We start from the raw sequence: 27,122 nt of genomic DNA, 5'->3' as shown, positions 1-27,122 counted from the left end.
ACATCAAATCCCAGCACATCACATAACAGCACATCACATCACTTCCCTGCACATCACATCACAACACATCACATTGCATCGCATCAAAGCACGGCACAGCACAGCACATCAAACCCCAGCACATCAAATCCCAGCACATCACATCACATTACATCACATCACAGCATGTCACATCCCAGCACAGCACATCACATCACATCAAATCCCAGCACATCACAGCACATCACATCACAATACATCACATCACATCACAGCACGTCACATCCCAGCACATCACATCGCATCACATCACATCACATCACATCACATCACAGCACGTCACATCCCAGCACATCACATCGCATCACAGCACATCACAGCACAATACATCACATCACAGCACATCACATCACAATACATCACATCACATTGCATCGCATCACACCCCAGCACATCACATTGCTCCAGTTCCAGGAGTGAGGTGTCCATAGAGGTGTAAAGATCTGAGCTGGTAACTAAAAATTAGTAGGAACACACAATATTCAAATTATTTTAGTTTAAACTAGCTAGCATATACTTTTTTTGTAGTCAACACTTTCTATGAAATTAAAGATGAAAGTAAACTCTCTGGCTTACACTTTTAGAAATTTTCGAGTAGGCCTATTGATTTTTTTCTAAACACAGAAAAAATACCTAAAACCTACACCTACCTAACACGTTTGCAAATAACACTTTAGCAACACTAAAGGTTATACTACAGCAGAATGCATTAAATAGAATAAAAAATAAAATAAACGGAAGGAGGTAAACATAGCAACAGTTGATCTCGCGGTTTCCGATTAGACTGGTGAAATTCTGACATGACTTATAACTGTTGTCACATTTTTACTGTGTTAAAAATTACAAGAATAACCAGTTTTGTGTTTTTGGTTTTAGTATGCTATTTTTACATACAATAATTTGTTTGCGCTAGCTGGTGAATTGCGTCCAGTTATTTTTAAAAACACTTCAGTGTTCTGTTAAAGACCGTTTGAGTAAAAAATCTATTAATTAGAAATGGGTCATAATAGGATATTTCCACTGCAGCTGTCTTTCCTTGAATCGTCCTAATTTTGGAGTTCCGGAAGCTGAGCGTTACGCGCTTGATGAACGGAACGCTGTGTCGACCGGTACATCCATTATAAGCACGGGAGGTTAACGGAGCAGAAAGACTCCATTCGTGGAAATGAGGGCCTTACTCTCGTCTTTATATATATTTTTTTTTTCAAGAACTGTGGTTTCTTTCTCCGAAAATGAACCGTACTTGCTGAATAGGAATGCAATTAAAAAGAGGAGCTGTAGTCGTTGAAAAGAGGAGACAAACCTGCAGCCTTGAGCTGCTGCAACTCAGTAGTAATACAAGTTACCCGTGCACATCCTTCTCTTCAAAAGTGGGTGTGTTTTTAATTTTATGAAAGACTTTTCTACCCCATGTGAAGTAAATAGTCATAACTTGTTCGTATAGCCTAGCTGTTAAACATACTAATGCTTTTTTTAATTGCGTCAATATTAGCAAATTTCATTATTGTTTTTTATTATTATTCCCGAAACGCTGCATCATCGCGTGGGTGGCACCAGTCAATCAGCTGCTCGTCGTTCTCATTGGTTCATTCAGGTGGCCGTGTGAATAAAAGTCTGTAGACTGACTCCAAGTGAGAGCAAACCGTAGATGGATAAAGAGTGACTCTATCAAAGGACACGAGAACAAAGAAGTTTCAGTCAGCTTCGCCAAGTGATCGCCTTGACGCTTGGAGAACAAGAAGCTCTGTAGGTAGGCTACTCAAGGTAACAACTGTGTAATCTTGTGTTGGCACACGTACCTCACTGTATTCTAAAGCTTAAGAACAAAAAACATAGCCTACCTAGACAAACAAATACTTTAAATATAATTGATGATTTGTTGAAAAACCACAAACACCTCCCAACCGAGAAGATTATCTGAGATTTTGTGCACTTAAAGCTCGCGTTCTTCTCTTGTACCACAGGAATCGCTGTAGATGATGGAGTGGTATGTTTTGGTGTTGATGCTGAGCTTGCCAAGCTTGAGTCAGGCAGATTGTTCAGAGCAATGCATGAGATGCGCGCAACAGATCTCCGACCTGGACTCTGCAGTGAACCGCTTGGTAAGATTACTCTCAGTCCTCCTTATTTTGAAACAGTGTTTACATGCACTTAGCTTCTGTCATAAATGTAATGAATGAGAAGGAGATGAAACGGCAAAAACGACTTTTACTATGCACAATAAAGTTGGCGTGTATTCAGAAGTGCAAATAGTATATAGCATTAACTAAATTGAACAAATGAAGCATGAATGCTATAGTAGGCTATAATGTAAATGATCGAATGAATGGTAATATATAGCCTATGAAAAAGGAGAGACAAACTTTAAACTAAATCGAATACAAACATTCATAGTTGAAAAACAGAGAGGTGCCTCTGTAATAGAAGCATTGAGAAATGTTCGCATCCTTTTTCATTTAGAAATAAACTTGGTGCATCTCTTTTGAGGCGCGCGCATTCAGCACCTTGGAGAGCGCGACGATAGCGCGCTCGGTAGATTAACATAGAAAACTAAATATTCATAGGCTATTAGATATGGCTTTCCGCTGTATAATTACAAATCACAGTTTCGGCATACAACGTTTACTAGATAAAAAAATATATTTAGATGTTTTTATTGTTAAAATGCAATTTCGTAGAACTTTAAAACTGTATGGCATCAGACAATAAAACCTTGAATTGATTCTATTCTTAATGTTTATTGAGAGCAAACTTAAAAAATTCAAACAACCATCCTCTAGTCAATCTACTATGATTTTTTTTTTTTTTTTTTTTTTTTTTTTGTGATGTTAATGTTTAAATTCCGCAGGACGTGAACTGGCTTCTTTCTTTATGTGATGGATTTAGTAAAGAACTAACTAGTAATAAAACGCGTCAGGAGTCAGAAATCCACAATCCTGAAACTTTTATTTCCAAGTGCGCAGAGTCAACCCAAACCTACTTTTCTTTCTGCAGACTTGCACTTTAGAATGTGAAGGAGCCGTGCCATCTACAAGTACATCAGACAGATGTGAGAAGGCTTTACGGGAGCTCTCAGACGAATTCGCGGAGCTCAACGGAGAGCGAAACGCGTTAAACGCGGAGGATCTCCAAGAGAAGTCGTCCAACCTGGTCAAACGATACGGGGGCTTCATCAAGAGAATCGATAAGAATAAAAATAAGTTTTTCGCCTCGCCATGGAAGGAGAACGCCATACTTAAAGGACTGTTTGCGAAGAAACACGGAGAGTCGCTGTCGAAACTTGGCGAGCGAGGCGTCCCGTCGATCACGGAAGACGACGAGGGCGAAGACGTAACGGGAGTTTATGATACCGACGTTCCTTTAAACGAAGCCAAACGCTACGGCGGGTTTCTCCGCAAATTCGGGCCCAAGATAAGCAACTTTGTGGATAACACCAGCCCGCAGGTGTTGCAGAAGAGATACGGCGGGTTTATGCGAAGAATCCGCCCGAAGTTGAGGTGGGACAAACAAAAGCGATACGGTGGGTTTTTACGCCGTCACTTTAAAATCGCCGTGCGCTCTGACGAAGAGCCCTTATCGTACGAGGACTATGCTTTATAAGCTATTGTATCATAGATAACCCAAACAGAACTCATTAAGCCAACTCATTTCAGTCCCTCCCTATATGTGATGATCTTACACGTGTTGAGGCTGTTTTACCTTCCCAAATGGCTGCTGACCTCTGGACACCATCAACCTGTCAATCAGGACGTTTCAGTGACTGACCACTTGTTGTTTAACTTTAGCCCCATGTAAGCAATCAGTATACCTCCTGCAGATAATGCTTGTTTAAGAATGACCAATAAAGGGCAAGAACTTCACCTGTTAAAATTGTTCGGGAAATGCTTTGTGACTTTTGTTTTCCAACTTTAAACATCCATGTTTTCCCGCGTTATTGTGAGTTCTAACCAATTAAAGACTTACTGCTATTTAACTTTACGATTTACAAAGCATTTTTGCTCTGTTCCAAAAAGATGTTTTCTTTCAGAATTTTAAAGTTAAAGCTCAAAGTGCAGAATAATGTTTAGCTAAATAACGCCACCTGTTGGTCTAATAAAAACTAATTCAATTCAACACTTGAAAAAAAAAAAGCAGTGCTGTGATGAACACAGACTTGGCTAAATACAAAAAGCACCTTACATCTGTTCTTTGAAAAAGCTGAAACACCTTGTTTTACTATGGTAAGTGTGTTGTAAAAATGCAAAACTGTCCACTGTTGAGTATATTTAGAATCAGTTTTTTCAATGACCACCTATTCGTAAAATTTGATCTTGGATATCACATTGTTCATCAAGAGTGTCTAATTTCGCTTTTATTTTGAAAGACAATACAGTTATGGTCCAAGTGAATGTGTTGTAAATAATCAGTTACGTCAAGTACAGATTACATATTTTTTGTAACAAGCATTTTCAGAAATACTACAGTACAATGAAAGACATCAATATGGGAAAAAGACTAATACAGAAAATGTGTTATGTTGACAGTATAAATAAAGGAGTAAGCTTTATATCTAAAAAAAAAAAAAACAGTATAACTACAATCACACACACACACTGCTCAAACATGAAATTTTAAGGACAAAATATGCCTTAATAAATAAACAGGCAAACAAACAAAAACAAAAAACACCTTAAAGGGACAGTTCACCCAAAATGAAAATGAAAAATCTCACCCTCAAGTTGTTCCAAATGAATACATTTCTTTCTTCAGGTAAACAAAGAATATATATTTTTAAATGTTGGTAAACAAACGGTTAACAGTAGCCACTGACTTCAACAATATTAAGAAAAAAAATTAAATACTATGGAAGTAAAAGCTACCTAAAAAAACTCATTGGTTACTAATATTCTTCAAAAAATCTTCTTTGATGCACAACAGACAAAAGAAACACACACAGGTTTGGAACAACTTGAGGGTGAGGAGATGATGATGATTAACTTTTGGGTGAATTATTTCTTTAAATATATCAGCCTATATTTAACTAAAATTGTAGTGTGATTACAATTAAATCAAATGTGATGCAACAACTGACACTCATAACAACACCATGGCTGTTTCAGCAAAAACTTTTTAAATGAATCATAAAAATGCAAAAAGAGTTCATCATCTATAAACAAATTATACGACACATTGACATCAATTTCACTCCTTCTGGTCATCTCTCTGTTCTGTGTGGCTCAACAGTCTCCTCAGTGGCAGTGTTTACAATACTGACACCGCTGACCGTTCTCACGAGACGGCACGGGTCAGACGGGCGTTTAAGGTCACGGGGGTCAAGGTCATCAGGACGGTGTTGAGGTGCTGTGATTTGCTCTTCAGCTCTTTGGCACGTTTGCGATGCTCGGCACACTGTTGCTCTAGGGCTATAAATGCAAAAAGTTAAAGTTCACTTACTTTTCCCTTTAAAAGCACAGAATAAAATAAAAATCTGTGGCTGGATTGGGAGATATACCCAAAAACAGGTTCTGACTCACTATGCTGCGTGTGCACTGCTCCCTACAGCGGTCCATCTGGCTTTTGTGACTGGCAAGGACTTTCTTCACCAGGTCCAACATCCCGAAGGTCTGGACTATACTGTTGAGTAGAGCAGCATCTGCTGACAGATCCTAGTAATGAGCAATATTAAATCAGTTTTTATTTACAACTGCAGAAAAAATGTATTCAGAAATAAAAAACATATAGGCCTAATAAAATCTAATAATCGTATATATATATATATATATATATATATATATATATATACATATATAGATAGATAGATAGATAGATAGATAGATAGATAGATAAATAGATAAAATTAATGTTAATAAATTGAATTAATAAATTGACCGAATTAAATACAAAAAAGTCGCTGCAAATATATGCGTAATCCGTCGTGTTTAGGAAGTTAAGACTCTACCGCGCATGCGCTCTCGTGACGTCACTCGGGGGTGTGGCTAAAATGGTTTAGAGTTGGCGGATTGTCTAAATATTTTTTATTTTAATTATTTATTTTTAAGTTCAGGTCTTCGTTTTGTTTTGTTTTATGGATGAATCTATGTTTCTCTGTGTAAAGATAACAATAAGTTGGTTTCATAGTGAACACAAGCAACATTTGGAAAATGAATGAATGAATACTGCTGTTCAAAAGTTTGGGATAAGTAAGATATTAATGTGTTTTACAGTGTTTTTAATGTGTTTTTAAGTCTCTTCTGTTCATCATGGCTAAGTTTATCTGCCCAACAATACAGAAAAAACAGTAATATAAAATATTTTTTAGCATTTAAAATAATGGGTTTCCATTTTAATATTATAAAAAATTTATTTCTGTGATCAAAGCTGTATTTTCAGCATCATTACTCCATTCTTCAGTGTCACATGATCTTCAGAAATCATTCTAATTTAATGATTAATTGCTGGAAACAGCTGTGCAGCTTAATATCTTTTTGGAGCCTGTGATTCTTTTTTCAAGACAAATGTTAATGTCATATTATACCAAAATAATATGTCTAAGTGAGGTTCAGAAAGACAGACAGAGGTCTGGTTTTATCCAGATGTTTTTGAGAGGGCGTTTCTGGACATAGAGGAACATCTCTCTCTGGGCAGCTGCTACATCACATTTATATTTAGGTTTTAGCCATATCTTAGCTCTTACACCTCCACCTGTGAATTTGCAGTGTTTCCATATGTTTTAATGCACATTTTCAATGTATGCATAAAAACAACTGGATGGAAACATAAATAGGCCTACTGTTACATTATGTTTAAAGTTTTTCTTTATTACGCTAATGTAATTACATTTTATATTTTACATTCTGTTGATTTTTTTGCTTGTGTGAAAAATATATTTAGAATATCGTTTGTATGCAATCTCAAATATGATCATGTTTACTATAATTATAAAGTCAAAATCAAATCTACACCCAAGATTCACGAAATTGTAGCACAGAAAAACAAACAATTGTTTGAAAGTGAGAAACTAGTTAACCAATATAACCAGCAGATGGCAGCATAGGATCATAATGTGCTATTAAATGACTCAATAATAATAATACAGTAGACATTATATAATCTCTTTTAGTTTTTTATCAGTGTCCTTTTCTAAATTCTAAGTCAATTTATCATAAATTCCTTTTATAAATCAGAGATAAAACATTGGCAATTATAATAAAATATGTATTTCTGTATACTTTTTAGGCTAATCATGCAGTTGAACTTGTTCTTGTGCATTTTAAATGGTTTATTCATAAGAAAAAAAATTAAGAATAAGAATAAGAATAAGTAATTAAATAAGACAACAATAATAAAATATTTATATTTCTCAAACGCGGTGCTAATTGTTCTGTCTTTTGTGCACGGTTGTTTTTTTTTTTTATTCTGGGAGTTTCAGTAGTGTGGCAAAAGTGTGGTGCATTGGAAGAAACAGAATTCGCCTGAACCTCACACTTGTTCAGCTTCTCTATCAGTGTTTGATTATTCAGGTCTGCCTCGAGAACCTGGAAGTAGTGTTCAGACAGATACACTGATCATCTGTCTGCAGCTCATCTTCTGCAACATTGCGAGCCCCACAGGTGTCGAGGTGAGGATGATGATGATCAGACATGAGTTTACAGCCATTATGGGCTTATAATCACAAAGTGTGTGTTTAGTGCTTCTGGAGAGCTGAGAGTAGGACAGCAGCTCATGCACGTGTGTGTGCTATTTATTACAGGATTTCTTCTTTTGATTCTCTAATATGAAATATTCTGAGTTTTTTGATTGTTGACAATGGATTGAAGTTACAGTATTGTTGATGGGCGTTTCTGGCTTACTGGAGCTGAAATTTCAGGAATAAGACCAATTCAGCATCCGAAATACACTGTCATTTTATAAATTATATTTGATTATGTCTTAAAAATATTCTTTTGTATTAATATACGTTAACAATAATGTCTAGCTATCTACATCTATCAAAAAACTATATATATGTACAAATATATAACCTAACATAATAAATATAAATGCTATCTATAATATATTATTACTGGTAGTGATAGTATTTATTTGTTTCAGCTAAGTAAGTGTTTATTTAATACTATAAATGTATTTGTTCATGAGAAAATATCCAAGGTCGTGCAATTGTTCTTGATATATATATATATATATAAATTGTGTAGCTTGTTGAAGAGCAATCTGTTTTCATCTTGCTGTCTCAGCATGTAATGTTGTCTAGATTCACGTTACTTTTATTTTCTGGTTTTATTAAATTTTAGTGATCAAAAAACATGTCTAATTAATGAATCTACAGTTTATTAGATGTTTTAGACTATTATTTTTCCTGATTCTCTCTTGTGTGTTTTAATATTTTTCTGTATTTCTGATTTAATATAAATTTGTTATCAAAGACGTGGTTAATCAAATGAAGGCATATAACATTAAAACTTTAAGTAAGATTTTAAAAGGTAAACAAAGTCCAGGTTTACAGTTCAAATTTAAACAAAATATGTGTAATTATTTCTTCAAAAAATTATGTTTTAAAAATTAATATTAACAATTGAATTGTTGTTGTACAATAGGAATGTATTTCTGTCACAATTTCTCTAAGTTAAACCAGACTTTTATTTTGAAGGGCTGCTGCGAGTTGTCTGTATGTTTATCATACGATGGTCATTTTTTGTCAAATGTAAGGGTAAAATGCTCATGAAGTGACTCCCAGAGCAGCTCTTGAGATAATGTGCATGTGTTCATGTCCTCGTATCATGATTCAATTACTTATACAGCACTTAATTTGCCAAATTCTGTGATATTCCATGTTATACGATGACTAGATTTTGCAATTAATTTCGGTTTGTCCTATACTTACTATCTTCCATCGATCACATAAATAACTATTAGGTGAATTATTCCTCGAACCATGTTTTCTGAGTATGTATATATCTTTAATTCCCAGCTCTCCATGGATCCAGGCGGTGTTGACCAGCTCATCCTTGGGTCTAGAGGGCTTCAAAGCTCACTCCGTCTTCCAGGAGATCAGTAGAAAGCTGCATGATGTATGAGAAGCCCTGTTCAGTTCAGTTCATTCATCTGAGTTCAGTGTTAAAGCCTCTTAACACCTCGACATCCCTACTCAAGGCTACAGCAGGATCGATGTAAATCTGTGTTATTTCCCAGCTTTAATCATGTCAGCAGGGATCCTCTGTCAGGTTTCAGGCTGCTGTCAAAGGGTTTTATTCAGACTACAAAGTTGCTGGGTGCTGAAAGGATCGTCTTTTCATTAAACACAATCCCTCGGTTTTATCTAGATGATCCTTTTCATGCCATTTCACGTACATCACATACTCTTTTAAGGTGTTTGGTGATGTGTGTCAATCCCCTTCCCCAAACTGCTCTTTCATAACCTGGGTATATTATAAATCGAACCATGACGGCAGGGGCAGATCTAGAAAAATATTGATGGGGTGGCGAGAAGGGGGCAGGAATTTTTGAGGGGCGGCAACATATGGCAGACGTATATATACTGAATTTAGTCACAGTTATCACAGTTTGATGATAAATATATGTGCACACTACAAAAGGACACAGGCTATCATTTACAAATTTAATCTCATGCAATCAATGTCTTGCATTTGAAACAGTTCATATAAGGAATAAGTGACCATACCCCATAAGCACCACCACACTCACTAATGCATACAGTATGCATTGACTATACCTACTTATATTTAACCATATTATTACAACATGTTCCTGTTATGTCTGTAAAGCTGCTTTGAAACAATCTGTAAAAAAAAAAAAAAAAAGAACAAAAGCGCGTGTTCAGCTCACATTAAAAACGAGTTAAAAACATCTAAACTTTTCAGAATGCAGCAAGCGCACCGCGGGTCATGTGACAAGAACTAACCAATCAGCTTCGTCCTTTCCCGTAACAACGTTTAAAACTGAGCCAAGATGAAGGAACAGCTGTTCAAGTTCATATAGCTGTATATGAATTGCCATTTTGAAATAAATTTAGTAGCAGAGCTACTGCGAGCGATTTTTTTCTGCAAATCCATTTATCTTTTGCTGAAATTTCCACGTCTTCATGGAGAGAGCACATCATGGTTGCTTAGCAAAGGCAGACGCTTCAGGGGCGCTTGTGCCCGAGCGCTTTGGAGAAGGAAAAAGCGGCGCGCCCACTGATCTATATATATATTATAGATCAGTGGGCGCGCCTAGCGTTTTACACGCGTTTTTAGGCGCGATATGTGAACGGCCCCTTACGCGGTCATTATGTGGGAAACACTGCAGACATATTTGGAATAAGATAAACGCTAAAGTTATAGTTTGACCTCTTATTAACGTTAGCGTTCTTCCACTGATAAACATGGTATTAGCTTTGTGGCTAATCTAATATAGCAATGCATTAGCGGCTGTAAGTGATGTTACAGAATATTTAGAAGTGATAATGATAGGACCATTAGTTAGAACTACCACACCATTTTTATATACAGTGTATGAACTAAATCATCTCACATGACGAATGACAGACTCACCTTATAAACAGTACATCTCTTGTGGCTTGGCTGATCGCTTTCTTCTATAGTGGAGTTGCAGACTCTGCAACTGCGGAGCTCCCTCTGGTGGGCAAACTATTCAACACTCATAACATGAGTGAAGCATGAGACTCTGTTTCTCATGTTTGGCCGATGCCGATTTAAATGCAATAAGCTCATATCGGCCGATAATATCGACCAGCCGATATATCGGTCGGGCTCTAATTAAAAATGTATAGGTGTGCATTGTAGCTGACACCTAAATGAACACATTACAATTACAATCTCCTCAGATGCTATTGAGATTCAAATTTGCGTTTGAGCCCATGTGAAAGAGTAGCATAATTTACATATGATTTACAGATTATTTTAATAAATATCAAACATTTAATTCAATTGTGCATTATAGCTGACACCTACATGAACAATTACAGTTGTTTTTATGACTATAAGTCATTCTCCTCAAATGCTCTGACGTTAGAAAAGTGTATACCAATATCGGGCCCCAGGATGTCTTCATGACAACAATATCTATACTTCATGTTGAGCATAAATATAAAGCCTAAAGGACATCGTCAACAGTATTGACAGCAAAATAGACTATGTTTGACAGGTGCAATTTTTGAAAATTTATAAGTATTAATTTATTTTTTAAATTACATATCTGAATATATGTCAGAGTTATGAGCGGGTTCGCGAATCATTTGAGTCAGTTCGGGAGTTCGTAGCGGAATCGCGAATCATTTGAGTCAGTTCGGGAGTTCGAAGCGGTATCGCGAATCATTTGAGTCAGTTCGTGAGTTCAAAGCGGATTCGCGAATCTTTTGAGTCTGTTCGGGAGTTCAAAGCGGATTCGCGAATCATTTGAGTCAGTTGATTGCGAATCATTCGAATCAGTTCGGGAGTTCGTAGCGGGATCGCGAATCATTTGAGACAGTTTGGGGATTGCGAATCATTTGAATCAGTTCGGGAGTTCGTAGCGGGATCGCGAATCATTTGAGTCAGTTTCGGGAGTTCAAAGCGGATTCGCGAATCATTTGAGTCAGTTGATTGCGAATCATTTGAATCAATTCGGGAGTTCGTAGCGGGATCGCGAATCATTTGAGTCAGTTTCGGGAGTTCAAAGCGGACTCGCGAATCATTTGAGTAAGTTTGGGGATTGCGAATCATTTGAATCAGTTCGGGAGTTCGTAGCCGGATCGCGAATCATTTGAGTCAGTTTGGGGATCGCAAATCATTTGAATCAGTTTGGAGCGGGATCGCTAATGTGTCGTCATCATGACGTTTTCCCAGTGGTGAACGCAAAGCATTTTGGGAATCCGCGGCACAAACATTAGGTGCTAGACTTCTTTGCATGAGGGAAGAACGCAGTGTTCAAGATGCTGTCTACCTGTCCTGCTGTGTTATAAACTACCATAGTCGTTCTCACGATAGAAGTGGCATAAAGCTTAAGAATGGAATATCCTTTTATCGTTTTCCAGCGTGGAAAAGTAATAGTACAAGCCATGTTTCAGAGGTGACAAAAAGGCGACGAATGGCTTGGATAGCAGCGGTAAGGAGGCCAAGGTTACCTTCGATAACACTCCACCACACATGATGGTGTGTTCAAAGCATTTTCACAAAGGTAAGTTACAGTTACTCTCTGTAAATGTTAACTAGCATGAAATGGCTAGAAAATGAGCTTAAGTTACCAATGTACTAAAGCGTAACGTTAATCAGTTTTAAATGTTGTACATCTAGGCTACATTGCAATTTATTTGGTGACTGTGTTTGCAGTCAAACCTGCCTATGAAATGTTGGAGTGTGATCCTGCTTTGATTACAGGAATAAATTAGTTTAAAATATATTAAAATAGTAAAGTAATTTTAAATTGTCATAATATTTCACAATATTAATGTTTTTTTTTTTTATCAAATAAATGCAGCCTTGGTGAGCAGAAGACGCTTCTTTTAAAAACATTTAAAAATCTTATTGACCCCAGACTTTTGAACGGTAGAGTATGTTGCCCCCTGTGTATAGCTGATCTGGATTCCTTAGGAAAAGAGGTTGTGATATGACACGATTTCTTTATATTGTTACTGTCAGACACTACACCTGCACCTGAGAAGGAAGGTCCTGTGAATAAACCTCCATCGCCAGACACTGTCCACACCGGTCATGAGACTGAGCTGAAGACTTTGCTGGATAATATTGTGTTTGTGTGCTGTGCTTTGACCAATATGTGTCCAAGTATTGTTGTGTAGGCATCATGTTAGAATTATACACCATGCTCACATCTAATATGTAATTCTTTTGTTTGTTTGTTTTCTAAAAAAAGATATTGTAATGTCTCTTCTCACATGTAATGTTTTTTTTTTAGCCATGTCTGTAAATAAAATACACAAAGATTGAATGAAATTCTGCCTCCTTTATCTGTATTAAGGACGAATTGTGCAAAATCAGTGTTACATAACTTAAATAGTAATAACAACCAACTTAATTTCAGTTTCTTCACATATTTAACATGTAAATACATTTAGATGAATACATTAACATGTAAATACATTTAGATGAATACATTAACATTATAAAGAGTCCATAGAAATGATGAGAAACTGGAAATGTATGAGGTAGGTTGTGGGTGATAAGTCAGAGACACATGACTCTTCTCTGGCTGGTGCTGCTGAGTCTCACAGTCTAAATCGAACCACTGTTTGGTTCTGATTATCGCAAGAAAACATGTCATCAAGCTCTTCAGACTGTCTGCAAAAGCACCACAACACAGCCTTTTCACATGCCCTTCTTCTGGGCTGGAGGGTGTTACCTTGACCAGTCGCTCTGCTCGTAAGGATCGAGTCCTTTTGATTCTCTTTATTTTCTCGTCATATCTCTATCTTTGCATTACGATTTAGTTTTAGGCGGTATGCTCCGAGAATGTTTTCTTTAGCCCGCTGCATTTTGTAGGATAATATTCTGTTTTTCAAGATAATTTTTCATTATTTTCATGCCAGAACACTAGCCTGCTATGCCAGACGATGTTAAAGGCCGTGTTGCAAGGTTAATTTTTTAACAAATATGTGCAATTTGCTTGTTGGTAATAAACATTTAAACTGTTATCCATCGATTTTATGTTGTTGGGTATCACAAAATGGAATATAATACGAAAAAATAGGTACTAACTTACAGCGGTCTCCTTTCCCCCACAATGCATTGCATCACGTCACGTTGGGGAGAGAATTTACCAAAGCCGCCTTGAGAGCATTGAGAGTGACTAGAGAGACGAGAGTAGCTATTCAGATGGCGCAGAACGCAGATTATAGATAAATAGATAAATACATATATATAGATAGATAGATAGACTAGATACAGTATATAGATAGATAGACAGACAGATAGATAGTGATATAGCGACCAGCAGCGACCCAAACGCACTCACTTCCCTACAGCACAAGCTTTCTAACGCAGTTTACATGGGACGGTATTGTGTAATATTCGGTTCCCGTGAAAAACTGTTCCCTTGGGTGGAGTTACATTAATATTCATTAGTTCCCTTATTGTGGGCGTTTCCTTGAAACACTGCAAACGAACGAAACTGAAAATATCAGTGCACGCTCGTCAAAACTCTATTTGATTTAATGGATTATTTTGAACAGGTAACGAAGTGTCAATGTTAAATGTTAATTAGCATTAACTGCAACAATGCCAAAACAATGGATAGTTTGTGTAATATGATAAATCATCTTTCATGCTTTGCTTGATTGATTACAGGCACACAGAAAAACAATCAATAAGCTAATTTAACCTATCTTACCTAATATAGTTTTTACTGTTTGGTGTATTTCACTTTTTATATATTTCATTTGTGGGGCTTTGTTTTTAATAGTTTGCTTTGATTAGACTAGTTGTCATTGGAGAGAGACTAGTACAATTTGTATACAATGCTTGAAACAAACCACTACAAATGTATCCGTGTCTTAATAAAATCGGTTTGAGCATCCTGTGTCATGCTTTCTTTAATCTTTTTATATATATATATATATATATATATATATATATATATATATATATATATAACCCGTTTTTACCAGCCTTTGCAGCCCCATCAGTGTATTTATTATTATAAATGCCCATTTACTTCGGTCACATATTTTATTACTAAGATTTTAAAGTATCTTCAGAGTGAGTCATGCAACATTGAAACAACATGTGAGTTAATTTTTATATTTAAATGAACAGTCTTTTTAAAATGGACACATTTTTCTTTATTGCATTGAGTTAACAGTCAAATACAGAGCTTAACGGTTTAGACAATCTGAGAAAGAACTACTACTAATAAATATAATAATAATAATGAATAAGCACATTGCATACATTAATATTGCATCATTTAACAACACTCTTTAATGTTGACAGTTCTCTGATTTGTTTTAATAGTATCATATGGCATGCAGGTTAACAAATAAAATCTTATCTTTAAATATGTTTACCGTTTAAAATTATAAAATGATATAGAAGATCACATAAATTTTACATTCATTAAATGTTACTATGACAAGTACAGAAGTGATTGCTTTATGAATATAACTCAAACTGAAAAGACAAGGAAAGTTGTGTGAAAGTAAGCAAGGAATGAAGCAATGCAAAGTGAGGTAAGTGTCTGAGATATTTATTGTCTCTGGATGAGAACAGCCTCCATGTATGTCCAGTTCATACAATGATCAGCTAGTACCAGTGACTTCAACTCTCTCGTCCAGTCTGAAACAGACAGGGACTTTACATGATGATCAATATATGTGGAAACATCACAAATGCAAATCAAAGCCATATCATAACATTGGTGATGATGAAACACATGATTTCTTATCCAAATGTAAAAATAATATTCTTGGAGTAGCTGCTGACCTATGTCCAGGGGCGGCGTTAGGGGTGGGCTAAGGGGGCTGGAGCCCCGAATGTTTTCAGTAAAGCCCGAATGTTTTTTTTACCACCATGCCATCAATGAGTTTTCATGCCCAATAAAGTAATTTAAATTAGAATTTAAATAAATAAATAAATATCTCTCGACTCAAGTCCACAGTGTCTGTAAATTTACCCAAGTAAGTACGCGTTGTCATTCACATCCGACGAAAACCGCCCACTGAGTCTAGTGCTTCTGACTGACATGTAAACTGGCCAACCAGCGATGAGCGTCTGTACGATCCAGCCAATGAAATGAGATCTTTTGGAGGAAGGCGGTTTGTTGGCGTGTAGAATTTTACTAGATCAATTTATTCGAAAATTAAAATGGATATTTCAAAATTAATCTTCTTCTTCTTAAAAAAAGGAAAGTAAAACCCCCCAGCCAAAATACTTGAATGCTAAGATACAACAGCTTACTTCAGGTATCTGTAACTTTTATATTTATTTTTCGGTTTTAAATTGTGTCTGATTTAACGTCACATTTTGAACATCGAACAGTTAACGGTTGCGCAGTCTGTAGGGGACACACACACACACACACACACACACTTTTTTCTGAATGAATCATCCGTTTCTAACGAATCCATTGATTAAATGACTGACCGACTCACTCATTAAGGCAGTGGCATGCCGCCACCTAGTGGCAAAGTACCATTCTAATCTTTTTTCATAATTTCATATTTCTGTAGCCTATTCCAAATTGTATATTTGATACATTAACCTTCTTATGATTATTTATGCAATTTGTAAGTGCTGTGTAAGTCCTCTTTCAAAAATATAAGTGTATAGAGCCCTGCGTTTATAATTATACTTGGCTTTAAACACAGAGATAAAGTCCTTTGACCGGTATATCTTTATAGAGTAAGAGTATGTCAGTGCACTGCTTCATGTTTGCTTCTTATCCCTGTTCTACCAGGACGAGTGTAGCCAGTCAGGCTTGATTGGAAAATAAAATAAAACAGAGATAGAGACAAAAAAAAAAAAAAAAAAGTGAGATAGAGACACAACATCAGCATATGTGTCAGGATACAAGGGATAAACTTTAAATAAAATGTTTTAAATTTGTTTTTATTGTTTTTGTATATTTTAAACTAGGTAAATCTTTCTGATTTATTAAAATAAAAAGTCACATACATGGATCTCCACTCACCCTAGAACCAACCCTGCTTATGACAACAAACTGTTAGAAGAAAGGGATCATTGGGGTTCTATATAGAACCATAGGGTTCTTTTCTCAACTCCAAAGAACCTTTCATGCTAAAAAGGTTCTATAATGACAAGAAAGAACCCTTTTGGCACAAAGGGTTCATATCTTGAATTTTGTGATCATTCACATGCATTCATAAATGCATTTGAATACACGGAATAATGCAGTGAAAGAACGCACTCAAAATGCACATGCGCACTAGTATGACTTCATCATGTAACTTTATATTAGCCTAGATGCATGCACTTTTTAGGCACGATTTGTTTAGTTTTTTAATATACTTGATACTGTTAAAAGGCACATCATTAAAACCAAAAATACGAGTTCACATTTCAAACCTAAACAAGCGTGGAAAATGTAATTATAACTAGCTACTAAATTAGTTACAAATGCCTATCCATATACAGCTATGATTTACGAACCCAAACTGACTCAAATGATTCGCGATCCCGCTATGAACTCCCGAACTGATTCAAATGATTCGCGATCCTCAAACTGACTCAAATGATTCGCGAACCCGCTACGAACTCCCGAACTGACTCAAATGATTCGCGATCCCGCTCCAACTCCCAAACTGGAGTCAGATGACTCAAATGATTCGCGATCCCGCTACGCACTCCCGAACTGTTTCAAATATTTTGCGATCCCCAAACTGACTCAAATGATTCGCGATCCCGCTACGAACTCCCGAACTTATTCAAATGATTCGCGATCCCCTAATGGACTCAAATTATTCGCAATCCCGCTACGAACTCCCGAACTTATTCAAATGAATCGCGATCCCGCTAAGAACTCCCGAACTTATTCAAATGAATCGCGATCCCGCTAAGAACTCCCGAACTGACTCAAATGATTTGCGATCCCAATACACATAATGCTATAAAAGTGTGCACATCGAGAGAAATAAACAGCAGATGTTCATGTTAACAACTTCTTTAACTTGAGCAAACACTGCTTATACACATACATGTTAATAAAGTAAATAAAACAAAAAATGAATGTTTTAATGCTACTGAATAAAAATAAACGATCCAGTCGAAAGTCTCTGCTCATCATGACAGGACCTGGATCAGTGAGCTGCGTCTCGGGCCGATGACGTCACTTCCATGGAGGCATGTTGTACACGCCCCCGTCCATTGACTCCGCCCCCACGTCAAAAACGGTGCCACAAAGAGTGACGTGCAGAAAAGTGAAGCGCAAAGGAAAAATAGTATTGCAAGCTCAAACTGACACGCAAAATAAAAGCAGCGTTGCAAATAAATTAATAGATATGACCATGGAAAATATGTATTGCAAAATCATTGCTTTCGCACTGTTTCATTTGTTTTGCAATTCTTAATTTTTGTTTGCAAAAAGCAAATGTATTTTCCTCAATACTTTAAATAAAATGTTTTAAATTTGTTTTCGTTTTTATTGTTTTTGTATATTTTAAATAAGGTAAATCTTTCTGATTTATTAAAATAAGAAGTCACATACATGGACTTTTCTGGGCTAAGCCCCGGATCTTCACTCACCCTAGAACCACCCCTGCCTATGTCCAAGAAGAGTGCATCAGAAAAATACTTAAAGGTTTATGCACCGTTTTATATAACCAATTAGAAATTAGATTGATTACAATATTAACATTTTCACTGCAAGAAAATTGTTTTCAGTAGCCTATGTATGTGACTTATTTGGGTAACAGAAACACTGGTACATACAAACCAAACTTTGTATAAATGACACAGGATAGCTAGCCTATAGCTATATTTATTAGGCGGCATATATATTTGTTTCAAGCATTGTCGTGAATACACTGCAGTAATAGTCACCAGTAGCCTAACTTAGCTAATCATACTATTCAAACAGCAATTAATACCCCACAAATGAAATGTATAAAAAGCTGAACACATAAAAAAATATGATTAAGAAACGATATATCCCAGTTATCATAGGTTATTCGCTTATAGTTTTTCTCTGTGCCTGCAATCAATCAAGCAAATCAGCTTACAGACGATTAATATTACACAAACTGCATTATTTTGACACTGAAGTGGTTTAAGCACTTCAGTGCTTAATAAAGACACTTCGTTACCTGTTCAAAATAAATTAATCCAAGTAGTGATTTCAGAGCGTGCACTGATATTTTCAGTTCCATTTGTTTGCACGTTGTTTCAAGGACACGCCCACAATAAGGGAACTAATGAATATTCATGTAAACTCCACCCACGGGAACAGTTTTTCACGGGAACCGAATATTACACAACAACGGCACCCACACAAGCTCCTGTCAAACAAAGCGACAGACACACGGCTACATTTGCAACAACATTTTCACCGGAGGACGAGATAAACGCTTAGAAACGTCCATATAGCTAGCATGATGCCTTTTATTTCTAGATGACAAAGACAAAATTTACCAGTTCTACGACACTATGACAAAGGTTACCGGTACTTCTCTGAACTAATGTCATGATCACTGCCACTCGATATAAAGAAAACATTGATTTTTCACTCGGTGCTATTCAATGACAGTAATAAAGAAATACAATTATATATATGTGTATATATATATATATATATATATATATATATATATATATATACATATATATATATATATATATATATACATATATATATATATATATACATATATATATATATATATACATATACATATATATATATACACATATACATATATATACATATACATATACATATATATACATATATACATATACATATACATATATATACATATATACATATATACATATATACATATATATACATATATACATATATACATATATATATATATATATATATATATATATATATATATATATATATATATATATATATATATATATCATTAGTTCTGATGCTGCATTCCAGGCAGGTTTTTGAGCTCGTAATCAATATTTCATACCACTACTAACGACTTTGTACCGTTCCAGGCAAGTTACGCCAAACTTTCTGAGCGCAAGTAATTGTAACTAGATTATTTATTTTATTGCAACGTTGCATTGACCTAAAATCGTTTTTCAATGTGTACTACTTGCATAAACACTGCATCCATAGGCAGTATTATTCGTATGGGCTGTCATCGTTGTTTCGCGTGCTGTGTGACCTCGGAACTCGGAGTGCATCGATCTGGTATGAGACAGGAGTTCACGGGTGGGAAGTCACGGATTTGATTGCCGTTCCAGTGCACTTTCATGGGTTTAAGGTTGGAAAAACACGGGTTGCCTGGAACGCTGCATCATACTAGACTGAGGCTACCTTTCCTCGACTTCTCCCCAACATGACGTCATCACCGAGTTGCGTAAAAAAAACGTTAATACCAAAAACTTAAAAAATAGGTCTTTAAGACATTTTAAAAATTATATACATATCCTGAGTGATTTATGTACCCATTAATCGAAAGTGGTGTTTAACCTGCAACATGGCATTTAACTGGCCAAACATACCCATAATTCTTTGCGTTCTGATGACGTTGCCGCCCAGTTGGTCACATGTGTTAGCGATGTCTAACTTCGGGAGTTCAAAACGGGTTAGTGAATCATTTGAGTCAGTTTGGGGATCGCGAATCATTTGAATCAGTTTACTTTAATATTGCCCATCTAAATGTGCGATCAATCGCAAACAAAACGTCCCTAATGAATGATCTTATCCTTGACAAAAAGTGGAATTTGTTTTGTATCTCAGAGACTTGGCAGCAACCTGGCGATTGTATTCATTTAAATATGCTGACTCCCCCTGGCTATTGTTATATATCCAAACCAAGATTGGTAGGGAGAGGAGGCGGTTTGGCGGTAGTACACCGCTCTGACCTGTCTGTTAAAGAACTCAGGCCTTTTGAAGTGACATCTTTTGAATACATTGCTGTAAAGGTTGTTACTATACCCTTACTATTACTGTTAATCTACCGCCCCCCCAAACCATCTGCAAATTTTCTGTCTGTAGACAAATCTTTTTATTAAATTTTCCAAACATTTGAACAACAATCACATCAAATTAAAATGTTAATACAACATTGCAAACATAATAGGAAAACAAAACAAACAAACAAACAAACAAGCAAACAAAAAGAACCAACGGGTGGGGGTGGGGGGGGGGGGGTAAGGGGGGAGCTTACAATTAGCATTTTGGGTTAAATCTATCTTCAAAATATGAAAGGAAAGGCCTCCATACTTTAAAAAATCTGTTAACAGAGCCTTGCATGGAATGTCTCAGTTTCTCTAACTTTAAATACGCCATGACACTTTCTACCCACTTAATGTGTGTTGGTGGTTTATTTGACTTCCATTTTAGAAGTATAAGCCGTCGGGCCAGCATAGAAGAGAAAGCCAGTGCATCCGATTGACCTGGCGGTAGTGAAAGGTTTTCGGATGCCACACCAAATATTGCTATTACGGGGTCTGGTTTTATCTCCTTTCCACACATAAATGAAAACGTGTCAAACACAGCAGACCAGAATGGTCCTACAACTGGGCATGTCCAAAACATATGACCCAAAGTGGCCTCATATCTGTGACATCTAGAACATGTTGGGTCTATTTCTGGAAATATTCTTGCCAGTTTACTTCTAGAAAAGTGTAGCCTATGAATTACTTTAAATTGCAGTAATCCATGTCTGACACAAATAGATGTCGAATGAATTCTCCTAATGGCTGATTGCCAGACTGCTTCTGCGACTACACTTCCCAAATCCTCTTCCCACTGTTTCTTTAAAAAGTCTAAAGATGGAGAGGCCGCCTTTTGAATCAGACTGTACACTGTTGATATCAGACCTCGCTCAGATGTACTCAAGTCAAAGAGCTCCTCAATCCAACAATGAGGAGGAGGGGCCGAAAGGGTATTAAAATATTTTTTGACTAGACTTCGTACCTGCAGATACCTATAAAAATTAGATTTAGGAATATCAAATGTTTTAATCATATGGTCAAAAGAGACAAAACTACCACCTTGAAAAAAATCCCTTACACACCTGAGTCCCTTTCTAAACCATGCCTGAAATGCATGATCAATTAAGGATGGTGGAAACAATGCATTGGAAGTAATGGGTAACAAGGAGAGTGCTTGTTTTTGCTTAAAGTGTGACCTAAACTGAGCCCATATTTTTAGAGTGCTAGTCACCAAAGGGTTGCTTGTCAAATACTTCCTGTTAAGTGGTAGTGGGGCACAGAGCAATGAGAATAGAGAAACTGGACCACAAGATGCCTGTTCCATCTCCACCCAAACAGGTTTGCTCTCCTGATCCAAATGTTCTGCCCAATAGATAACTTTATCAATATTACATGACCAATAATAATACAAAAAGTTGGGCAATGCCAGTCCCCCTTCATCTTTCTGTCTTTCTAAAAATGTTTTCCTGATTCTTGGAATACTTTTATTCCATATGAAGGAAGATAAAAGTTTGTCTAACTCCTTAAAGAAAGATTTGGGGATAAACAATGGGACATTTTGAAATAAAAATAAAAACCTTGGCAGAACAGACATCTTAATTGTGTTTATTCTGCCTGCCAATGAAATAGGTAATAAGGACCATCGGTTTAAATCTTTTTTAGTTTTTTCTATCAATACAGTGAAATTACATTTAAATAGTTCTTTGTATGTACTTGTCACTGAAATTCCCAAGTACTTAAAGGAATTATAAGTTGTTTTGAATGGGAATTTCTTGAGATCTAACTGCTTTGCCTCATTATTAATTGGGAATAATATACTTTTATTAAAATTGATCTTATATCCTGATATTCCCCCAAAACTATTTATAAGTTCTATCGCTTTGGGTATGGACATATCTGGGTTGGATATATATATTATGAGGTCATCTGCATACAACGAAATCTTGTGGGTGCTCCCACCTCTATTTATACCTAGCAGATCTGTCTCCTTCCTTAACGCTATAGCTAGGGGTTCTATCGCAATGTTAAATAAAAGTGGTGACAGGGGGCAGCCCTGTCTTGTGCCCCGGTGCAAACAAAAATAATCTGATATTACCCTATTGGTTCTTATACAAGCAGTAGGATGTGCATAGAGTATACTGATCCAAGTGCAAAAACTAGATCCAAAACCAAAATGTTTCAGGGCTGTGAATAAATACAAGTATTCTATGCGATCAAAGGCTTTATGTGCATCTAACGACAACAGAACCTCTGGTAGCCGTGAGCTGCCTTGTGAGTAAAGTATATTGAATAGTCTTCGCAGATTACTTGAGAGCTGCCGCCCAGGCATGAATCCTGTCTGGTCTTGATGTATAATAGACTGCATGACAGGATTCAACCTCACTGCCAAGACCTTAGCTAATATCTTATAATCATTTGAAAGCAAACTTATCGGGCGATATGAGTCGCATTTTAGGCGATCTTTACCTTTTTTGTGTACAACTGTAATAATAGCCTGAGACATTGTTGGTGGCAAAGATTTTTGCTCGATTACTTCCTTAAACACTTCTTTCAAAATAGGGGATAGTTTTCCTGAAAACTTCTTATAGAATTCAATAATAAACCCATCGGGGCCAGGTGCTTTTCCACTTTTCATTTGTTTAATAGCTTGTTCAATCTCCACTGTAGATATGGATTGTTCAAGATTGGCTTTATTCTGCTCACTGATGGTAGGTATTTCCAATTTGGCAAAAAAACTTGCTATGTTTGCCTTGTCACATGGCTCCGATGTATACAATTCCTTATAAAATTTTTTAAACTGCTTGTTAATATTCAACTGGTCTGTGGTTACTCCCTTTGCTGTCTGAATTTCAGCTATATAATTAGCTTCAGTTGTCTGTCTCAGGTGGTGTGAAAGCAACTTACTAGCCCTTTCACCATACTCAAATTCTTGCTGTTTAGATCTCAGATACAACGCTTCCTCTGCCTCTGTAATCAGGTTATCTAATTCTGACTGTAAAACTCCTCTCTCCTTGTATAGAGTAGCAGTGGGGGTTCTAGAATGTTCTTGATCTATATCATTTATCCTTGAGATAATCTGATTGATTCTATCCATTCTTTTTTTCCTCATACCTACACTGTATGAAATTATTTGGCCTCTCAAAAAGGCCTTCATTGTCTCCCAGAGGTTGCAATAAGTAATACCTGGTGTGCAGTTTGTTTCAAAAAAGTAATCTATCTGTTTAGATAAGAAATCAACAAACTTCTCATCTGTCAATAATCTGGAGTTGAATCTCCACACACCCTGGGGTGGGATGTTATTAGGAAAGCAGAGAGTCATCAGTACAGGGCTATGGTCAGAAATTACTATACCTGTGTATTCACATGAACTAAGTAGTGGTAACATTCTCTTGTCTAAAAAGATGAAATCAATCCTTGAATAAATCTGATGTGCTGCAGAAAAAAAAGAATATTGCCTTGATGTTGGATTCTTATATTTCCATGCGTCGACCATACCATAAGTTTGCATAAACTCATTGACACATCGAGCTGATTTACTAAGTGGCCCAGATGATGCTTTAGATCGGTCCAGCACTGGGTGGAGTGTACAATTTAAATCACCTCCTAAAATAAGCTGGTGACTGTCAAGATCTGGAAGACGTGTAAAGAGGTCTTTAAAAAAATTAACATTGTCCCAATTAGGTGCATATATGTTTACCAGCAGCACTTGCTGGTTGAACAGTTTTCCTTGGGCAATAACATAACGGCCCTCCTTATCAGCTATCACCTTTGATTCCTCAAATGATACATCTCTATGAATTAATATGGCAGTACCTCGACTTTTCCCAGTAAACTTTGAATGAAAAATTTTTTGAAAGCCCCCCCTTTTCAGCTTATTAAGATCCTTAAGAATCAAGTGTGTTTCTTGTAAATATACAATAGATGCTTTCTGTTTGGAGATGTGAGAGAAAACCTTATTTCGTTTTATTGGATGATTAAGACCCCGGCAATTCCAACTTAAAACTACTGTACTGCCTCTCTTTGACATATGTGATTACTATTTGCAGCATATATGCTCCCTGGGAACAAGGAGGGGGGAGGGAAGAAGAAAAAAAAAACAAAAAAAAACAAAAAACAACAACAACAACAACAACTTGAGCTGGCCTCTAAAAGAAGGCTGCTAATACTACCAGTTACCATATCCTCTTAACGTCACTCGTCCCACTAACTTAAACTCCAATCTGAACTGTTATAATAAAATAATAATGCCACAAATTGCATTTCTCTTGTTTACAGGAAGATGTTAAATACTAGAGAGATAAAGAACGAATCTCTTGAGTCAGACAAAGTCTGAATATGTTTAACTCACCATGCATTAATTAGCAAGACATTAAGGTTCATAACGTTTGTATTAGGGTTTCAGAGTGTCTCTCACGAAGTCCATAGCCTGCTTTGGATCTTTAAAACTTCGCCTCACCCCATCTTTCGCGGTGATTCTCAACTCGGCGGGATAAAACAGACCGTAGCGCACACCCTCACAGCGTCTGAGTAGTCCACGCACCTCATTGAAGGCTGATCGCTGTTTCACGACCTTTTGGGTGTAGTCAGGCTGGAGGTGTATTTTGTCTCCATCCGGTGTGACAATCTCCCTGCTCTGCATGGCTTTCTTAAGCAATAATTCCTTCTCCTGAAAATAGTGAAATTTCACTATAATTGCCCTTGCAGGTTGATCGTCTACTGGTCTCGATCTCAAGGTTCTGTGCGCGCGATCTATTACAGGGGCCTTGTCCAATTGTAACGAAACCTTGAGCAGCTCGGATATGAAGTCGGGGATATGCTTTCCCTCCTCCCGTCTCTCCTTCACTCCCGTAATGCGTAGATTACAACGGCGCGATCTGGCCTCAAGATCCTCATTTTTTACTTCCAATGCAACGACATCTTGTTTAAGTTTCGCCACCTCTCGCTGCAGAGTACTCACATCATCCGAATGTCCGCTTTCTGCTTCTTCCAGCGAGAGCACCTGCGTCTCAATTGTGGCCATTCTCGCGGCTGCTTGGCCCATCACGGTCCCAAACTCCTCTCTCAGTTGCTCACATTGCGTCTTTATCTCCGTGGCCTGGATCTCGGCTTTTTCGTCTATTTTCGAGAGTAGCTCCGTTTTAAGCATTCGAATCTCACTGAGAATAATCTCTTGGTTAGTTTCCATTCTGTTTCCCGCTACTTCCATCGTCGCGTTTTCCGCCATCTTATCTGGTTTGCTGCGTGTGCCGGGCATATTCAATAAACATCTAAATTAGACGATTATTTATTCAAACTTTACTTTGTAGGGCCTCTTCTTTTTTAACTAAATGTAATCACAGTGAGCTGGTCGAGAATGCATTTGTTTTTAACTAGTTAAATACAGTTCAGTATGGAGACCAGTCAAACACGTCTTCACATGTTGCCGACCTAACCGGAAGCCGCAAATTTTCTGTCTGAATTGAATGAACTTCTCATAGTAATTTCATCTCTCTGTTCTGCCATGGTTATGTTAGGGGATTTTAACATACATGTGGATATAAACTGTTCTTACACCTCGGAGTTTAACTCTGTACTGGATTGTTTTAGTTTAACACAGCATGTTAACTTTCCTACTCACACTCATGGCCACACTCTGGATCTGCTCTGCTCCTCTGGCTTGGATGACATTTCTGTTTCTGGTTCCATCTCTGGTGTATCTGACCATAAGTTAATTGAATGCTGTTTTCATACGGTCACAACTCCTACCTCCTCTGAGAAAATAACTATCACAGGTCGTAATACCAGATCAATTGACCGTAGCATGCTTGCTGCCTCTATACAGGCCTCACCGTTATCTGAGCTGGACGAGAACTCATCCCCAGATAACCTGGTTGATATGTACAATGACTCCCTGAACAACCTGCTTGATAGCTTAGCCCCTGTCAGGTCTAGGCTTGTACCAGCAAACCATAGATGTCCCTGGTTTACCCCTGAGCTCAGGCAACTAAAGGCCACTGGCCGCCGTCTTGAACGGCTATATAAAAAAACTGGCCTTACAATTCACTCTTTGCTCTATACTGAACACACCCAGACATATAGAGATGCCCTTAACGCTGCCCGCTCAAACTACTACTCATCACTCATCACCTCCTCCATGTCCAGGCCAAAAACCTTATTTAGGACTGTAGACAAACTTCTCAAACCCCCTCTCATTGCCTGTCCTAAGACCCCTGAACAGTGCCATGCCTTCTTAAAATTCTTTGAAGATAAAATTACCCAAATTTACAACACTTTTAACACCCACGTTAGCTCTCAAACTACTCCTCCTCCCATGGGCCCACAGCTCTCCCAGTTTACTGCTATTGACTCTACCACTATCACTGACATCATTATTAAGTCTAACTCTTCCTCATGTCAGCTCGATCCTGTCCCCACCTCTTTACTCAAGGCCTGTGTCACATCTTTAACTGAATCCATTACATTGATTGTAAACGCCTGTCTCAACTCTGGTGATCTGCCTGCTGCACTCAAAAT

At 37.0% G+C, this 27,122-nt stretch overlaps 1 protein-coding gene and 1 long non-coding RNA gene across 4 annotated transcripts; both read left to right on the top strand.

The window, feature by feature from the left end:
- The first annotated feature begins 1,659 nt into the window (after nucleotides 1-1,659).
- LOC127944914 (proenkephalin-B) lies at nucleotides 1,660-3,909 on the top strand. Of its 3 annotated transcripts, none has more exons than XM_052541334.1 (3): nucleotides 1,660-1,789; nucleotides 2,004-2,141; nucleotides 3,034-3,909. In XM_052541334.1, the coding sequence occupies exons 2-3, from the start codon at nucleotides 2,016-2,018 to the stop codon at nucleotides 3,637-3,639; spliced, it is 732 nt and encodes a 243-aa protein (XP_052397294.1). In that variant the 5' UTR covers nucleotides 1,660-1,789; nucleotides 2,004-2,015; the 3' UTR covers nucleotides 3,640-3,909. The 3 variants fall into 3 exon arrangements, with proteins under 3 accessions (XP_052397294.1, XP_052397293.1, XP_052397295.1); XM_052541333.1 differs by having other exon boundaries at nucleotides 1,685-1,803; XM_052541335.1 differs by having other exon boundaries at nucleotides 1,691-1,785.
- A 3,610-nt stretch (nucleotides 3,910-7,519) lies between these two features.
- Nucleotides 7,520-12,938, top strand: LOC127944917 (uncharacterized). Its single transcript, XR_008150476.1, has 3 exons — nucleotides 7,520-7,636; nucleotides 8,987-12,192; nucleotides 12,654-12,938. It is a non-coding gene; the product is annotated as an uncharacterized LOC127944917 (long non-coding RNA).
- The last annotated feature ends 14,184 nt before the right edge of the window (nucleotides 12,939-27,122 follow it).

The sequence above is a fragment of the Carassius gibelio genome, chromosome A23 (assembly GCF_023724105.1).
Source record: "Carassius gibelio isolate Cgi1373 ecotype wild population from Czech Republic chromosome A23, carGib1.2-hapl.c, whole genome shotgun sequence".
NCBI classification, from domain to species: Eukaryota; Metazoa; Chordata; class Actinopteri; order Cypriniformes; family Cyprinidae; genus Carassius; species Carassius gibelio.
This window is presented reverse-complemented; position numbering and strand designations above follow the sequence as displayed.

Excerpts from the sequence above, each read along its gene's own strand:
- LOC127944914 (XM_052541334.1), top strand. The coding sequence starts at position 2,016 with ATGATGGAGTGGTATGTTTTGGTGTTGATGCTGAGCTTGCCAAGCTTG. Across the intron at positions 2,142-3,033 it reads ACTCTGCAGTGAACCGCTTG|ACTTGCACTTTAGAATGTGA; the intron begins GTAAGATTACTC and ends TTCTTTCTGCAG.